The sequence below is a fragment of the Prunus dulcis genome, chromosome 7 (assembly GCF_902201215.1).
Source record: "Prunus dulcis chromosome 7, ALMONDv2, whole genome shotgun sequence".
Classification (NCBI taxonomy): Eukaryota; Viridiplantae; Streptophyta; class Magnoliopsida; order Rosales; family Rosaceae; genus Prunus; species Prunus dulcis.
In genome coordinates, this window is record NC_047656.1 from 3,721,375 (window position 1) to 3,738,305 (window position 16,931).

The 16,931-nt window shown below is 36.9% G+C and overlaps 1 protein-coding gene across 2 annotated transcripts; it reads right to left on the reverse strand.

Annotated features, from left to right (window-relative positions):
- Positions 1–12,692: 12,692 nt before the first annotated feature.
- On the reverse strand, positions 12,693–16,131 carry LOC117636140 (protein PLANT CADMIUM RESISTANCE 10-like). 2 transcript variants are annotated; one of them, XR_004586999.1, is made up of 4 exons: positions 16,082–16,114; positions 15,217–15,465; positions 13,801–14,027; positions 12,693–13,142 (listed from the first exon to the last, which is right to left on the reverse strand). XR_004586999.1 is itself a non-coding variant. In XM_034370620.1 (4 exons), the coding sequence occupies exons 2-4, from the start codon at positions 15,440–15,442 to the stop codon at positions 12,972–12,974; spliced, it is 570 nt and encodes a 189-aa protein (XP_034226511.1). In that variant the 5' UTR covers positions 15,443–15,465; positions 16,082–16,131; the 3' UTR covers positions 12,693–12,971. The 2 variants fall into 2 exon arrangements, 1 of the variants encoding a protein (XP_034226511.1); XM_034370620.1 differs by having other exon boundaries at positions 15,271–15,465; positions 16,082–16,131.
- Between the last annotated feature and the right edge of the window lie 800 nt (positions 16,132–16,931).

A 16,931-nucleotide genomic window follows, 5' to 3' on the forward strand; every position in this document is an offset into this window, starting at 1 on the left:
TAATTTGATCAATTTTAATTTTATAATTTGAATTTCAAGCCATTCAAGTACAACCCCAAATTTTGGTCAAATTTTTGTTTGCATGGAGGGGCGCTTAGGTCCAATCTATGGTCTCTCCTCAACCACTCCCCCTCCTATAGCTTTTCTTCTCCTTTCAAGTCTTAAAAGTCCCTTACCTCCAATCCTGAATAAAAAGTTGTGTGACTTTTTAGGCCTAGTTTGGGATTGTTGTTACTTTTAAAAAAATTTATTTCTACTGTGCTTTAAAAATAATTAGCTGTAAAGTAAAGCAGCTCCATGTTTGGTAAACATTATTTTTAAAGTGTTGTTAGTACAAAAAGCAGTGTTAAAACCATTTGGTAAATTTTAATATAAAATTGTTGTAGCTGTGAATAATGACTAAAATAGACATGATGTTAAAAGTGTTATGCACCAATCATGTGGTGGTAGTGGTAGTGATGGAGTGGAGTTGGTGGTGGAGATGAAGGCGGAGTTGGTGGTTGTGGTAGTTGTGGTGATAGGGATGGCGTTGTGGAGGTGGTGGTGGTGGTGGTAGTGGCAACATGGTGATTCACATTCCATGCAAGAAGACCACCACTGGAGAATGAGCTGCTAAGTTATTTTTCCAACAATTTTGGAAGCATTATTTCTAACAGAGATAGTCGATCTTAGGCCATTTCTAGAGGTTGGTATGGGGAATGATGGATACTAGATTGAAAATAAGCACTACATTTCATCCACAAACGATGGGCAAACAGAGGTCATAAATCGGACTATGGTACACTTGTTGAGGGGTTACAATTCCAAGCATCCGAAGACTTGGGATGAAAGTCTCCCTTACTTACGGTTTGCTTTTAACCGAGCAATTCATTGCTCCACACTCAAATCTCCATTCAAGGTTTGTTTGGTTTATTTACCCCGTAGTCCTTTTGATTTAGCATTCACTTTGAGTGACCAGCCATTAAGAGGCAAATAAGAAGAACATGTTAAAGCACAGAAATTTCTCAAACGAGTTAGAAAGATTCATACTGAAGTGGAGGCACAACTGCAATGTTCTCAGCAACGATACAAAGCTTTCCATGACAAGCATCGTGTGCTATATAACTTCAAAGAAGGTGACCCAGTATGGTTACACCTTGGAAAGGAGCGGCTAATGGGTGAAGGCAAGAAACTAAAGCCTATTCGTTATGGACCGTTCAAGATCGTCAAACAAATGAGTGATAATGGTTTTCAACTTGAATTACCACCGTACATGCATATGCACTCAATCATCAATGCCAAGAATCTTAAGCTTTTTGAGCCGTCTCTACTTGATAATGATCCAGACGAAGACAATCGCCTTCCATCAGTTGATGACTTAAAGATTGAACGAGAAGACCCTTTGCATGAGGATTGTATCTTATAGCAGAAGGTTTGTGAAACCCGTCATGGAAAATATGAATATTTTCGCGTTGGCTAAAAAGGTCAACTTCCTAGCAAGTCGAAGTGGTATATTTGAGACAAGGCAATAATATAGTTTCCTCATCTCACAGTATAGCTTGACCAGGAGCTAAAGCATTTTAAATGGGGGAGCCATGATCCAAGAGGATTTTGCAAACAAAATAATTAAATAATCATATACTATTATATCATTATTTAATTATTTTAAAACCATAATAATTTGTGGTTTAAAACAATTGGTTTTACACCACCAACTTTGTATGGCTTATGTACGTAAATGTTTTAAAACCATTCAACTCTTATGGTTTAAAAACAATTGCTATTTTCAGTTTGCTAGTTTAGGATGATGAACTTGTATATAAAGCCCATTTGATGAATGAAATAGACAAGCAGAACTCAAAACAGTTCCTAATCTTCTTCCTTTTGTTTCTCTGATTGTCTTAAAATTCATCTTGTTCTCTTATTCCTATAAACTAGGAATTCATAGTTCTATCGACTATAAGTTTTGGATTATAAATATTAGAGGCCTATTGGGCTTATAAGATGAGTTGTAGATGACAACTTAAATGAAGAAGCACAAGAGACCCAATAAATAAGCCAAAATTGGCCATAAGGGAAGTGGAATGGGTTTGACTCATTTGATGACTCACATGGGTCATGGGTGACCCATCTTAAAATGCCTAGCCTATATACATTGCTAAGCCTTGAGTCAACTTAGGTTTTGAGTTTTGGGGATTGAGTGAGGCTAGTGAGGCACTCTGATTCTCCCCTCTACCATGGCCAACCACCTAGGGAGTGTGATGCTAGCACCTACACCTCCCTAGGTTCTCATCTCCTTCTCCATGCTCTCTACTTTGGTGTGTATGAAATTAGAGGTCATGCATTTGTGTGGTTTTTCTTTTGGAGAATCTTTTAGTGAAGGCCCTTCATGGGTGATCAAACCTTGAGGTTTGTTCAAGGTAGTGCTTCAAAGATATAAAGGACCTTCTTCTCCCTTATGTAGTGATTAAAAGAGTCTAGGTGCTTCAAGCATTTAGGCTTAAAGATATGGGAAACGGATTTGTTTTGAACTCATGTTTTAATCTTTAAGCTTTTGTTGTCATATGTTCATTAAGCTTTCATGAACGTTCAAATTATCTTTAAAAAGTACAAGGTTTCCTTCAAGTTGTCCTTAAATTTCTTGGAATTCAAACTACATGGACAAAATTGATCAAACTCAAACCCTTAGTGATAAAAATCCGTAAGCTACATGAACCAAAAGTGACTTTTTACCTATATATTAATCCAACACCAGACAAAAAGCCAAATGACACCACCACCTTCAAGAAAAGCAAAAGAGGAAGAAGAAGGGGTTAACACCAAATTGTTCGAAGCTTTGTTCAACCCAAATTTATAATACCCCTTTTTATAAAACCTGAATCATCAAGTCTGAGTCATCATCGAATGATCATTCAAATCCAAATTTATAACCTGTTTTCTTACACTTTTACTCTCAAGCTTTATTTTGTTGGTTTGACTGATCGATGCATGAGACTCAAGACTAAATCCACACCCATTACTCTCTTATGGGTTCACCAAGATTACAAAATTAATAATAATAACCTCACGAGAACTTTTTTTTTCTAGGGAAAAAAAATTGCTATCATTCTCTCATCAAGCCATCTTCAATGCTAGAGGTCTCAAACCTAAAATTTCTCCTTTAAAATACAAAGATTCATGTATTGCTCGGACTCAGACATTTTTTTCCCAACCTTGCCCAACTCAATTAATTATTTAAGAATTAATTTTGTTTATTGACAGGACCCGACCCAATTTCCGCTTTGGAATCCGAGTCGAATCCTGTGCGTGTCCGACACTCGTCAGGTGTAGGACACGCACAGGATTCGACTCGGATTCCAAAGCAGAAATTGGGTCGGGTCCTGTCAATTTGGTATCAGAGCATTTTCTAAAATTTTCAGGGTTTCAAGGATTTTCTACAAAACTCTACCTTACTTAGCGGAAGCTATGAATGGCCCAGTGGTGGATCCCGCGTACTTCTCAGGCCTGGGGGCGAAAAACAAGTCGAAAAATGTGAGTGGACAAAAAGAATGTTCTCAAACTAGTTTATAAAAATACTAACCCCCGTAGTCAAAATAATTATGTAAATAAATCTAAAGCTCATCTGTAATCAAATATATAAAGCATGTGAATCAATAGGTATACGTATATATGTATATATGTACAGGTATAAAACGGCACGAATATTAAGAAAATCGATATAAAATTTTCTAAAAACAATAATTTCATAAAACACTGAAATTCCTTGAAAAGTACCACCTAGAAGTACCCCTGTAAGTCCGTCAATTCCCCTGGCAGGTCTCGGATGACACGCAGTCTATCCGAGCCGCAAACTGGCAGGATACAGGGGACTATGGTCAGCCTGATCCGCCGGCAGGTCCTCGATGACACCAAGTCAGCTCGAGTCGCTCAGGCAGAATGCAGGGGACCGTAGTCAGCCTGATCCGCAATCCTGGCAGGTCTCGGGGACATAGAGTCAGCCGAGCCGCAATCCTGGCAGGTCTCGGGACACCAAGTCTGCCGAGCCGCAAATCCTGGCACTCACGATCCGAGCGTCCCCGAAACTCGTGAGGCAAAGTCAAGTGCACTGACGTAAACTGAAATCGGACTGGATGTCCATAGACATCGGTCCAACTCTGGGTAATCACCAAATAGAGGGTGGGTACATGGTGGTTCTACAATAAACTATTTTTTTTTGTTGAAAAATCTAATAACTCACTGCCTTTTTGTGAAACTGAAATTTTGCTGCTATTTCCTCTGATAGAATTCTCAAACTCTGCTTTTTATATTACTAAGCTTCAGTAACTGAACACACGTAAATCAAAGCATCGTACAGCACAAATCACGTTTGAAATGAATAGTTCATAAAACTTCTTCAAGATCAAATAATGACATTATCCCATATAAACTGATTTGTAAAAACTGATTTGTATAAAATCATTATAAAAATCACTTAAGTAATCTCATTTATATAACTCATGCATATAAAATTGTTTATGAAAGAAAGTCCACTCACTGGTGGTCCGAGCTAGCTGGGCCCTTCGAAGGTTCCTCCTGTGGGTCGACTGGGCCTCTGGTGCCTGATTATCCATAATAATAATTTAATAATTTGCTGGATAAAAAGAATTTAAATTAAACACCCTGCCCCCGGCTCCTAGAAATACGTGCACTCAATTTTTAAGTTACTCCTATCCCCACATTAGCCTTTCAAACTCTTGGATCAGTTTTGGAAGACTCGACGCTTGACTAAGCGATAAACCACCAGACCGGCCGATTCGGGACCCGTGGGTTCCACGATCTCCGATTGCCAATCTGGGTTTTCCTGAAGGTTCTTTATAGAGAAGAAACCATGTTCCGCGAATTTGGTCCGAAACGGACTGTCGGACTGACCAAAATCGCGTTATCGCTTAAAATCCAAACCCTAGCCCCAAGGTTCGCGATTTCGGAGTATCCAGGACTCCGATTCGCAATCTGTCGAATCCTACGCGATCTTGAAATCACGTAGACCGACATATCCAAAATTCAGCGATCCAACGATTAGACGACACTGCACCCAAGGATCGCGCGATATGGAAAATCCGTTCGGGGCTCAAACGGACTCCGAATCGAGATCCGCGAAATCCTACGCGCTCGTGACGACACGAGGATCACAAAACTGCACAGAATTACTTCACCACCCTCGCCCACGCACCTCAGCACGCGCGGGCAGATTTGGGTGTCCTAAGCGATTTCGGGTGGCTTAAAAATCTCGGAACCAAGACTCCAAACTCCTACCCTAGGTAAAACACCCCATTTGGAGTCACTTTTGTTCTTGGTCATACCCCAAAAAGTGACCGGAAACAGTAGATCAAGGCGGCCAAAGTTTCGGCCAGATTTCAAGTCGAAAATTGATCGCTTTAGAGCTAAAATCGATCGAAACCCATACATCCATCAGCTAGAACACGAAAAATAGCTGAGAAACCATACCTTACTCGATCGATTTGATGGAGAATTGAAGGAGAAAAGCAAGCTGGAAGTTCAAACTGAACCGTCGGAAACAATGGCAGATTCCGACCATTTTCCGGCGTCCCCGCGGCTGATGTTGGTCGGGAAAGATCGGCGAGCGAGTGGCGGTTCCAACGGTGCCCGCGGCGGAGATCAGCTCGGCCTGTGGTGGCCGGGCCGTCGCAGAGAACGAGCGGAGGTCGAGGGCGAAGTCGCGCGGGAGGAGAGAGAAAAGAGAGAGGAAAAACTGACGGGGGAGAGGAGAGAGAAGAGATAAAAAATCTGACTTTTTCCAAATTACCGTTTTGCCCTTCGCGGTATTTAGACCATATCTTCTTCGTTACAGCTCCTATTCGGGTCTACTCCGTGTCTACGGACTCATTTCGCCGTGCTCTACACAATGGCGTAAGCGGAATTGCCAAATTCTTTCTCGATCAAAAAGTCAATTTTTTCCCTATTAAATAATGCGAGGGCAAAATTGTCTTTTTGCTAGAAGATATTATCCTTACTTTTTAGATATTTTGTTTTGGGTTATTACATTTATAACTTAATGTTTTATTTTTTCAGAACATTTTAACCTAAAAATATTGAAAGTTCACAAATATAATTTTATTTTCTGACTTGTAGGCCACAATCTCACGTGATCACTATTATTTTATGACTTGGTGTCTTTACTCCTTTTATCTTTTGTGAGTGGATATTTATTGACACTATATCCTAAAAGTGAGAAATATGAATCATGTCATCTATCTATAATTATAGCACCTAGACGAGTTATACCATGTGACTATATCTCAGTATCATACAATAATTTTGAATACAACATAATATTACATAAAATTGAAAATAAAAAATACCCTTTAAAGTAGTGGGGAATTAATATCAAGATTTTCTTTTTCTTTATTTACTTCATGTGCGCTTTATAATGTGGATTCAGCATCTTTACCTCATTTGTTTTGAGATCGTCATTTTGCATATAATCTTGGGAAATAGTGCTTAATGCCACCATTTTTTTTAATTTTAACTAGAAATACCACCTTTCCCCACATTTTTTGCAAATATCACCTATAAATATATATTTATTGTCCACTTATTGCACACATAACATTTTTTCTGAAATTTAGTTTTCTCTCTCAGCTCTCCCTTGGCTCCGTCTCTCTCTGTCGCTCAGCTTTCACTCTCTCTTCGCTCTTTCTCTGTCGCACGCTACTCTCAGTCTCTCTAGCGCAGTTGTCTCTCTTTTGTAGCTCTCTCTCTCTCTCTCTCTCTCTCTCTCTCTCTCTGACCCAGTGCTCTTCCTCCCCCAGTGGTGTCTGTTCATCGAAGCTCAACTCCACCGTTCACGCCAAAAGCTACTGTTCATCGTCATTTTCTTAGGGTTTATGGGTTTCTCTGAAGTTGGTTTAGGGTGTATGGGTTTCTATGAAATTGGTTTAGGGGTTTCTTCGAAATTGGTTTAGGGGTTTCTCTGAAATTGGTTTAGGGTTTATGGGTTTCTATGAAATTGGTTTAGGGGTTTCTTCGAAATTGGTTTAGGGTTTAGGGGTTTGTCTGAAATTGGTTTAGGGGTTTGTCTGAAATTGGTTTACAGTTTAGGGGTTTCTCTGAAATTGGTTTACGGTTTGGGGGTTTGTCTGAAATTGGTTTAGAATTTAGGGGTTTCTTTGAAATTGTTTGATTCTGATGATTCATTGTTTGAAACGGTGAAGGGGTTTGTTCTTTGTGGATTGATTCTTGCATTTGATTTCAAATTTGCTTTACTGATGTTGTTTTGCTATTGTTATTGATGTTGTATTGCTATTTTTTTGTTGTTGGATTGCCATTTTAGTGGTGTTTTACTGGCATCGTAGTACTGTTGTATTGCTAGTTTGTTATGGTTTTATTCCCATTCCATTGTGGTTTTAATGGTTTTGGTGATTTGTGCAATTGGATTCTATGTTTCTTTGTTGTTTTGTTTCATTCAAAGAAGGAAAATTGTAGGTGTTCATTTATAGTCTCTACATTAGCCACATGAATCTTTATAGTTTGTTTTGCAGTTGTAGTAGCTTTTGTTGGAAATTTAATATTAACTAATATTTATTTTCCCATTTGAATGGAAATTAATAGAGTTCATTGGACAATGGTGTCCTTTGTTAATTTTTAGAAAGAGATATCAAAGCACCTGTTTATTCAATGGATGCATTAGACTGTTTTTTATATTGGGGCATACCCTTTTGAAAAGGGTTATTTAGTATCTATAAATACAGTAGTGTTCTTGCAATTAAAATAAGGGAATTGATTCAGTCAATGTTTATCTATTTGAATACAGAGAGGGTTTCCTACATAATCTGGTTCAAAGAGTCCTTGTGTGGTACGTAATTTGTCTTAAGGTCATAGTGTCCAACACTTGCCTCGACTCAATTATTCAAGTTCTTCTAATCCATTTATGTGATTTTTGATTGTGTATGTTTGTAAGCATGCGTTAATTTTGAAGCATGAATTGAATGATTATTTCTGAATTTCTTTGTGACTAAAATATAGCAATTATACCCATTTTGTCCAAAAGCTTTTTGATGTCTGTAGTTTGTACAGAAATAACCATTTATTCTTCTATATAGGCAGAGTCCATAAATTTTCTTTTGATGTTCCATCTGTATTTTATTTCATTTGTTCTCTTTTTATAGCATACATGTATATTAGTATGGTGATGAGAAGATTGTAGGAAGCATTGATGCAGTTGGGCTAGTTCTTTTAGCCTTTGCTCTGAAACCGTGTATGAAGTTCATTCTTGGGGCATGAAATAACTTTGATAGTTGGGTGGTGTTTGGTTTGTGGATGGAATGTGATCCATATTTAGTAAAATGGAATGTAGATCAGAGTGGAGTGTGGAGAGAGTTTGAGAGTAGATAAGAAATTGAAATTGGGTAAAAAATGCAATTGGTATTATTTCACATTTCGGGGGATTGACAGTTGATGGGAATAGCCATTTCATTCCATAATTTAATCCAATAAACCAAATATTGTCTTCTACATAGCATTATAAATAAAAGTGATGTATCAAATGGGATTTGTAACATTTTTTAGGAAGCCTTTGTGGAGAGAAAATATAAGAGAAGGAAGTGGGAAAATATAAGTGCAAGACTTGTGGAGAGAAAATATAAATCTTTAAGGTACAATGCATTGCATATCATGTTCTATTGCCCCTCTATTGTACTTTTATCACTGATATATCTCGCGCCTATTGCTTTGATCTGCCTCTGTATTGTTTGTTTATTGCTTTGTTATTGTGTATGTTTCAACGGCCTGAAATTATTTGTATAATGTTGGTGTGCAGGGAAATTTGGTTTCTAAAGTCAAGTTGATGATTGATGAGGATGAAAAGTTCCAGGAAAAGGCATTGTCCCTTTTCCATACAAAGACCGCCATCAGTACAATTAAGGAGAAATTCAGTCCGCAACAATTACAAAGGTTTGAGGACAGTTGTTTTGGTCATCTATTATTTTAAGGATTTTTATTATTATTTTTAATGACACATCAGTACAATAGTAGGTCCCGCACTTGCTACATCATCAATTTAATAGAAGATTACATGGCCAAATCAACGGAATGTGTAAATTGATCGAATTCTAAAACGTTGGGGTGTAAATTGATGAAATTGAAACCTCGAGGCCCAGATTGAGAATGATCCCAAATCTTGAGGGAGTCTTTTGTCGTTAGCCCTTTAAAATATTAAAATTGTAGGTGTTTTCAAAATATTCTAATTGATATATTTTATATATGTAACAATAATTCTAATATTTCTTGGGGATTTTTAAGCAATGAACAAACATGATTTCCATTTTATGCAGCACATGACTATGAATATATCAGCACACTTAGTCATTGTTTACATGGAACACATTTATTCCTTTCAATTGTATTTCTGGTTAGTTATATATATATTTTTTATTTTTTGGCTTGTGTGTTGATATTTATTAATTTCCTTTTTCCCGCAAGGAATTAATTATATGTGAATAGGCCTAAGTGTAAACTTAATATTACTTTCTCGTTATTTCTTTTGGATTTGGATTTGTAGAGTTTGCCTTATTTGAACATAGGATTGCAAATATCCCCATAAATTAAAGACATACTTGTTCTCTTCAATTCACACTTTGTTTTTGGAGAGAGAGAGAGAGATGAATACTTGGAGAAGAGTGAAGAAAATAACTTTGGATAAGATAGTATAGAAGAACCCTAGGGAGAAGAAGATGAAAATAGCGTCGTCGAATTTTTGACGTGAACGTGTGTATTCTTTTTCCCTAGTTGTATAATTAAGCATGTATTATCTAAACCAGGGTGTGTGAGTTATATTAATTAGTCAAGTAAGGAGAGTATTAAAAGCCCAACCCGTATAAAATAGTCAGGTAATTAAATAATACAAGTTGACACCAAACACCTGATATGTACTATTTACTTCTATCCAAAATCTAAAACGGTGTACCAAACGAGCCCTATAACTTAGTCGACTATTTATCCTGAACGATATCAAACGCCTTATAATATTATAGATAAACAGTCAGTACTTTCCGAAATAGATTATAATACTATTCGAAAAAAATTAGTATACAGTATGACGTACCAAAGAGTTACAGTCATTGTTTACATGGAACACATTTATTTCTTTCAATTGTATTTCTAGTTATATATATATATATTATTTTTTATTTTTTATTTTTTATTTTTTGGCTTGTGTGTTGATATTTGTTAATTTCCTTTTCCTGCAAGGAATTAATTATATGTGAATAGGCCTAAGTGGAAACTTAATATTACTTTCTCCTTATTGCTATGGGATTTGTAGAGTTTCCCTTATTTGAGCATAAGATTGCAAATATCCCTATAAATTAAAGATATACTTGTTCTCTTCAATTCATACTTTGTTTTCTGCACATTCATGATGAAGGACACACTGAACATGGAGAGTTCAACAAAAAGAGAAACGAGAGAAAACACGAACTCATTCGTCTCAATCGTCCTTGCTCTTGCTGCTCCCAACGCGACCACTCTTCCACAGACCAAAAATGGCACCAAACGCACCCCTTCATTCACCAAAGCGCAAAGTAATTGTAGCCGTAGAGCAAAATTACTCTCGCGACCCAACCCCAACCGAAAGAGAAAACAAGAAGCAACCCCGCCACAACAACATGAAGGCGAACGAGAACACGAAGACAAACACAAACAAGAACTTGATGACGAACATGAACATGAACATGAACGCAAAAAGAAACGTTGATGAAGGTGATTCGCATCCATGTTTTGGGACCCCAATGCCATTGATGAGTCTTCTAGCGACGAAGAAAACAACCTATAAGAGGAGTTGATAATAGTCTCAATGTTTTTTTTAAAAATTATTTTATGAATTTTTTTAGTAGAATGGTTTTATTTACATATTAGCCTCTCGACTTGCGGTCACGCTTGTATCGATTGTTTTTTTGTTTTTTTTTTTTTATAGTTTGATTTTATCATTATTTATAGAGAATTTTGCTGGGACATTGGTTCATATTTCATATTTTATTTTCTAATTATTTGAATTTGAATTGAGCTATTGTTTTACGTATTTGTCATTTTGAAGCAATTATTTGAAATTTTAATTATAATAAATCTTAGATGATAAGAATCATTGGAAAAAAAAAAAAAAAGAGAGAAAGGATACAATTTCTGCTAAAAAACAAATTGAAAACAAAAAGTAAGGCCCCGTCCTACTCAAAAAATTAAATTCAAAAACTATGATATTTTTTTGTTAAACATGAGTTTTCAAATAGTGATTTTAAGATCTAAAAATAAAAAAATAAAAAACCCTAGATTCCTAAATTGAAATTAACAAAAGAAAAGAAGAGAGGGAGGAGAGAGAGATGGGAGAGGGAAGAGTGATAGAGAAGAGACAGGAAGGAGGAAGAGACGGAGACGAAAGAGGGTAGAGAGAGAGGGAGAGACGAGAGACAAGAGAGGAATGAGAGAGAGAGAGACGGGAGAGGGAGGAGAGAGAGAAAGAGACGGGAGAGGGAGGAGAGAGAGAGAGACGAGAGAGAGCGTGGAGAGAGGGAGGAGAGAGAGAGAAATATATATATATATATATATATATAACATCACTTTTTTTGTTTTAATAAAGGGCTGTTTCTGAGTTTTTCTTGGGTTTGAGTTTTTAAAAATGGGCATACCAAACGAGTTTTTATTACTTAAAATTGGATCCAAATAGGATACCAAAAAGGTCCTAAAGTTCTCATTCTTGTGTATGGCTTTCTAATTTTATGTATGTATCTAGATTTTCTGTTGTAATTTGTTCTTTTGATAAACAAATTATCACATACGTTTAGTCTAGCCCCCAATGACTACAACCGTGAATATAGTGTCAATGAGTTTTTTTTTTTTCCTTCAAGAACAAGGAGGAAAACATAATCGAAGCAAATTCTCATCCAAGGAATAGCAACTACATCTGCAACAATCATGGCCTCACAAAACACATGCCCAATCTTAACCTCAACTAGTCCAACAAGGTGAAGATGTCCTGAGTGATTGGTGTCCTAACAGGCATCATGGGGTATCTTCGGCTCGAATTCCGAGTCTCTGCATTTAGATAGTGTGAATTTACCCGTATTTCATTACATTTAGACCATTACAATAATTTAACCACCTAAAACATGACACGTCAAACTCTGAATGTGTTTGAACGCAAGATTATTAGAATGTCTTTGAGTCCCAGGCCACTTTTTCTCTAACTAAAGCCAAGTTGCATACCAAGGGCCTCGGGAAGGAGAAGGAAGAGGCTGTAAAACAATCAGGTCCCTTAGGCCTCCATCCTGCCATTCCCCTCAAGAGGCTGTACACTCATCGCCACCATTTTCACTATCCAAGTCTTTTCAGCTATATAAGATTTGATATTAGAGTCATCTCGATCAAGTGGTTTACAATTCACCAAAAACAATTTTCTGCAAAAGCTGATTTCCAGTCTTTCGGAAGCTTTGTTTTTGAGCTTGTTGTGCCAGTCAATATTTTCAGATTTTGTGGTAGGCAAAAAATTTCTTTTCCACTTTTGTATTCAACAAGCACGATGATGCAAATGCAACCATGAACATTGAGGGGAGAGGGGGTCCTTTTTCACAGAAAATATAAGCACGGAAAGAGACAGTATGAACAGTATATCTGCCAGGATAACGGAATATAACACAGAGAGAGAGAGAGAGAGAGAGAGAGAGTACTGTTTTTCAACTCCTGTTTTCTTTTTCATTTCATAAAATTCATCATGTACTTTCATATGGAAAAGCCGCATAGGTTGCAGGTTGAAGCAGAACCACTGAAACAAGCACACCATAGGACTGATAGCATAATTAAATCAACCCTGGTATAGACTACACCAAAGAACTTAAAAGACAAAATAAATTGTGGAGAGCTTCACTAACAATATCCACTGAGGGGCATGATGAAGGTTGCATAACCTAGACCAAATGCTGATCCTGCATGAGTACAAAAACAGTGGTTTACTCTTCAAGACCCGGTTCCATTGTCTGGACTGGTGGGGCTGTAACTACGGCCAGACTCAGGTCAGGAAAGCCAGAATCAGCAGATTTTTCTCGGATCTCCCTGTACTCTTGACAAATGGCACACAAATGGCAGAAAAAATGAGTGACAAAGTCTCCACATGGTGCTTCCTACAAAATGAAATCACAAGAAATGATAAGCCCTAGTGAAGCCATAAAACTCAACTTAAGAAGTTGTCCCACAAAGTTTGTAATCCGTGACCTTGCCCCCCAAATTACTTTGAAGTTATACAATAAACTATTTTCCAATGAGCCCCATATAAATTCATATTCCCTAACACAAGCACGGTAATTATATCTTCCCTTGTTGAGAATAAATCCCACATTGGGAATTTGAAGCCTTGCATGACAATATAAAAATGAAGAGGCTTATGTATTGTCATGCAAAGCCACAAATTGCCAATTGCCAATTGGTTTAAGATGCCTTTGATTGCGACTCAGGCCCAACATGTCACCCAATAAATATCACATCTTCGGTAATCATTTTCTGTAACCTCTAATGAAACTGAAACAGAATTGGCCATCAAAGGCAACCGAAGCTAATTGAAATGGGATTATCTATTAAAGGAGAACTGCAAAAAATAAAAAAAATAAAAAAATAAAAAAGGAGAGTTCTTCTAATAAAGAAAAGAACAAGCATGTATAAAATATATTCACTTTTTTATATTTCTAAAGGGTCACTTATTATTTGGGATTTCTCAATTATACAAAATCAATTTTTTCACTATTAACAATCTATAGCCTGGAAAACTGATAAACAATGCTATACCTGAAGATTATACTTTGATCTTAGGGTCCTGCGGTAGCCACAAGCATAACATGCAACAAAGCATCCCGGTACTCCCAAAACAAGACCCTCAGTCAATAAGCAGCAGACGGTATTAACGAGTGCCCACAAAATAAAATGCATCATGCATGATCCTATGAATGTCCCAGAACCCAGAAATTCTGCATTCTTTCCAAATAAAAAGCAAGGACAAAATAGACCCATACAACCTGTACAAAACAAAAATCAGCAATTAGATGATCATTGCTGGCTTGCGCTCACAGTGATGTTTGTGTAACTGACCAAAATTCAAATGTTGCTCCCGTGTATTATGCGTTATCATGATAAACGAAAAGAAACAAGTCATATTATACTCAGTCCACCTAATTCCCATTTTCTTCATTTGAACTTTTACCCATATAGATAAAACTTATTCTTCAACAAAGAAAAGCCTACTAACCATTTTAACCAGTCTGCAGATCATTAGTTTGTGTGTGGAGACATTATGTTCAAAGCTCAATGAATGACCTCCTCTAATTCAACCTCTACAAACCATTATTATCTCTATATTCACTACTAACAACACCAACTATTTACCAACAGCCAATGCTTTATCTCACATCAGACCGGATTTCATGTCTTCAAAATCAGATTTAAATTACTTAAGATGTGAAGCTTATAAATAATATTTATCCAAATTTATATCCAAAAATTCAAGGGGTTTGCTATTTTATAAATATATTAATAAATAAAAATTAGGAGACCAACTCTTTTGTCGTAAATTTATTGTCCCTGCAGTATTGGTGGGTGATGGTAATTATGCGCGCCATGGTAATCAAGGGCAAGACCGCAAGAGAAATTACTCATCGGATACAAGGAAATGATTAGCCTAATCTTATAGGTTCTCAGAGCTAGTAACACTGGAATGTTAGAAATAAACCAGAAACATTTCTCTTATACATAAACTGTTAAACATGGGGACCAATAAAGAACTATATCATCCATGACGTTAACTAGCCAAAGCTTACTAGCTTCTGAGCTACTAAATCTTGATATAAAAGTCCATGCCTTCATTTGGAACTTCTATATTTTATGTAACTTGCACATCGATGATTGAACTTGTATGCTTTAACTTGAGTCAGTCGAATCCTATGGTTTCTTAAAGCTGCTTCCTTTCTTTGGAATGTCTTCTAAATAATACAAAATGAATACCAGCCACAAATTCAGACACAATAAACATCCACCACATAATGTAGAGTACTCAGAGAACGTTAAGCACATAGCAAGCTAAGAGCTGAGCAATATTATTGTATGGTTAGTTAAATAACTGAACTCATATCCTAGCCTTTCTAAGAAAGCCCTAAGAAAATGAAGTATGACAAGCACAAGCTAATTTTTTTTTCCCTACTCAAGAGGCACCTTCATTTTTTTTCCTTCTGATAAATCAAGGTCACAAGGCAGAAAGTAGCGTACAGCTCTGCATATCGTCACAGCATGCGCAGATTCCAGAAGACCATTGTACAGGCTCATCAACACTGTTTTGCTGCTTGGGAGGCTCTTCATTTCGCAAAACAATTGCCGATTCAGAATCCGACATTCCTAAAGGAATGTACTCCGGTGGGGCATAACTGCTTTGGCTCTTCATCTTTCTCCTGTGACCCAAATGATCTGTACCCAGTAACCCAAAGCACAAACAAGAGAGAAACTGAGTCAATAAATGCGCAAAGAGACCACAAAGGCAATCCCATACATCTCAACCAGCAACAAATACTCTTCTAAGCATTACCCAATAAGCCCAAAGGGGAAACAAATACAATGCGACATAACATGAGGAACCGTGCCCTCCACAACAAGAGTATAATGCGAGAGATTTACGATTAACAACTACTTGCAAATGCTAACATTGAAAACTCTTGAGTAACAAATTGAACGCAACCAATAAAATCAAGCAGGGCAGAAAAAAATCGAATTTCAAACATAAAATTTGAGATTTAGTTCCCGCTTTTAGATAATAAATCAAACTAATCTATGCACACCAAAAAAAAAAAAAAAAAAAAAAAAAAAAAAAAAAAAAAAAAAAAAAAAAAAAAAAAAAAAAAAACAACAACAACAACGAAGGAAGAAGGAAAACACTATAATAAAGCATTAACAGATGGTTTAACAAACTCTAGTAAAGAAAATTGAAAGCGAAGAACAGCAATGACATGTGAAACCATTAAAAAGAAATCATGAAAAATGGTAAGAAATCGAAGAATCGATGAATCGAAGAAAGAAAGATCCATACCCGCCTCTTTCTGTCGGTGAGTGAAGAAATGGTGGCAGAAAAAGTAACCCTTTTCTGCTGCTGAGAAAGAGTAAATAACAAGAGCAATCCGGGCCCGAATCGACCTGGGGCCTGCTTACGTTTGCTTAGATGCCCATTTTGGGCCTTGGTTAGACATCGTCACTGACATGCATATCAGGTATTCCCGTTTGCACCCAGTCTCTATCTCTACGCACCCTCAAATATAACAAGTAGGCAAATGGAAATTTTTGGCACATCGAGGCTAGGGAGACTTTGGAAAAGGCTAAAGGAGAGAGAATTTTTTTAAAAGAAGTTAAAATGGACAAAATTGCCCTTATTTATTTTTGAATTTTCTAAGAAATTCTTTACATTTGCATGTCTTTGATTTGAAAGTTGAGATGTTTTTTTGTCTTTTTGGAAAAAGTTTTGGCTTTTTTCAAAAGTGAAATTTTGTGTGTGCCTAAAACCTAAATTTACTTCAAGGCTATGGGGATCTGCGGTCCCCATTTTATGTTTCCCTTCATGTCCCTTGCATAATTTTTTGACAGGTGTTCAATCACTTAATACTGTTAACTTAATAAAACTTTTTAAAAAATAAATTTAAAATTGAAAGAAAAATAAAACAAACAGCCACCAACGTGAGCACCCACCGCCTCAGCTGCCACCCACCCACCACATCCCAAACAACCCCCCAACAGTCGTGAGCTCCTCCTCTCTTCACCGCCAGTGAAGCATCACCTCTTATGCCTCTCTTTCCCTTTTTTCTCCCTCACACTACCCCGCCCCCTGAATTCTCTCTGAGATCCAATTCATACTTATAAAGACTTTTTAAAAAAAAAAAAAAAGTCAG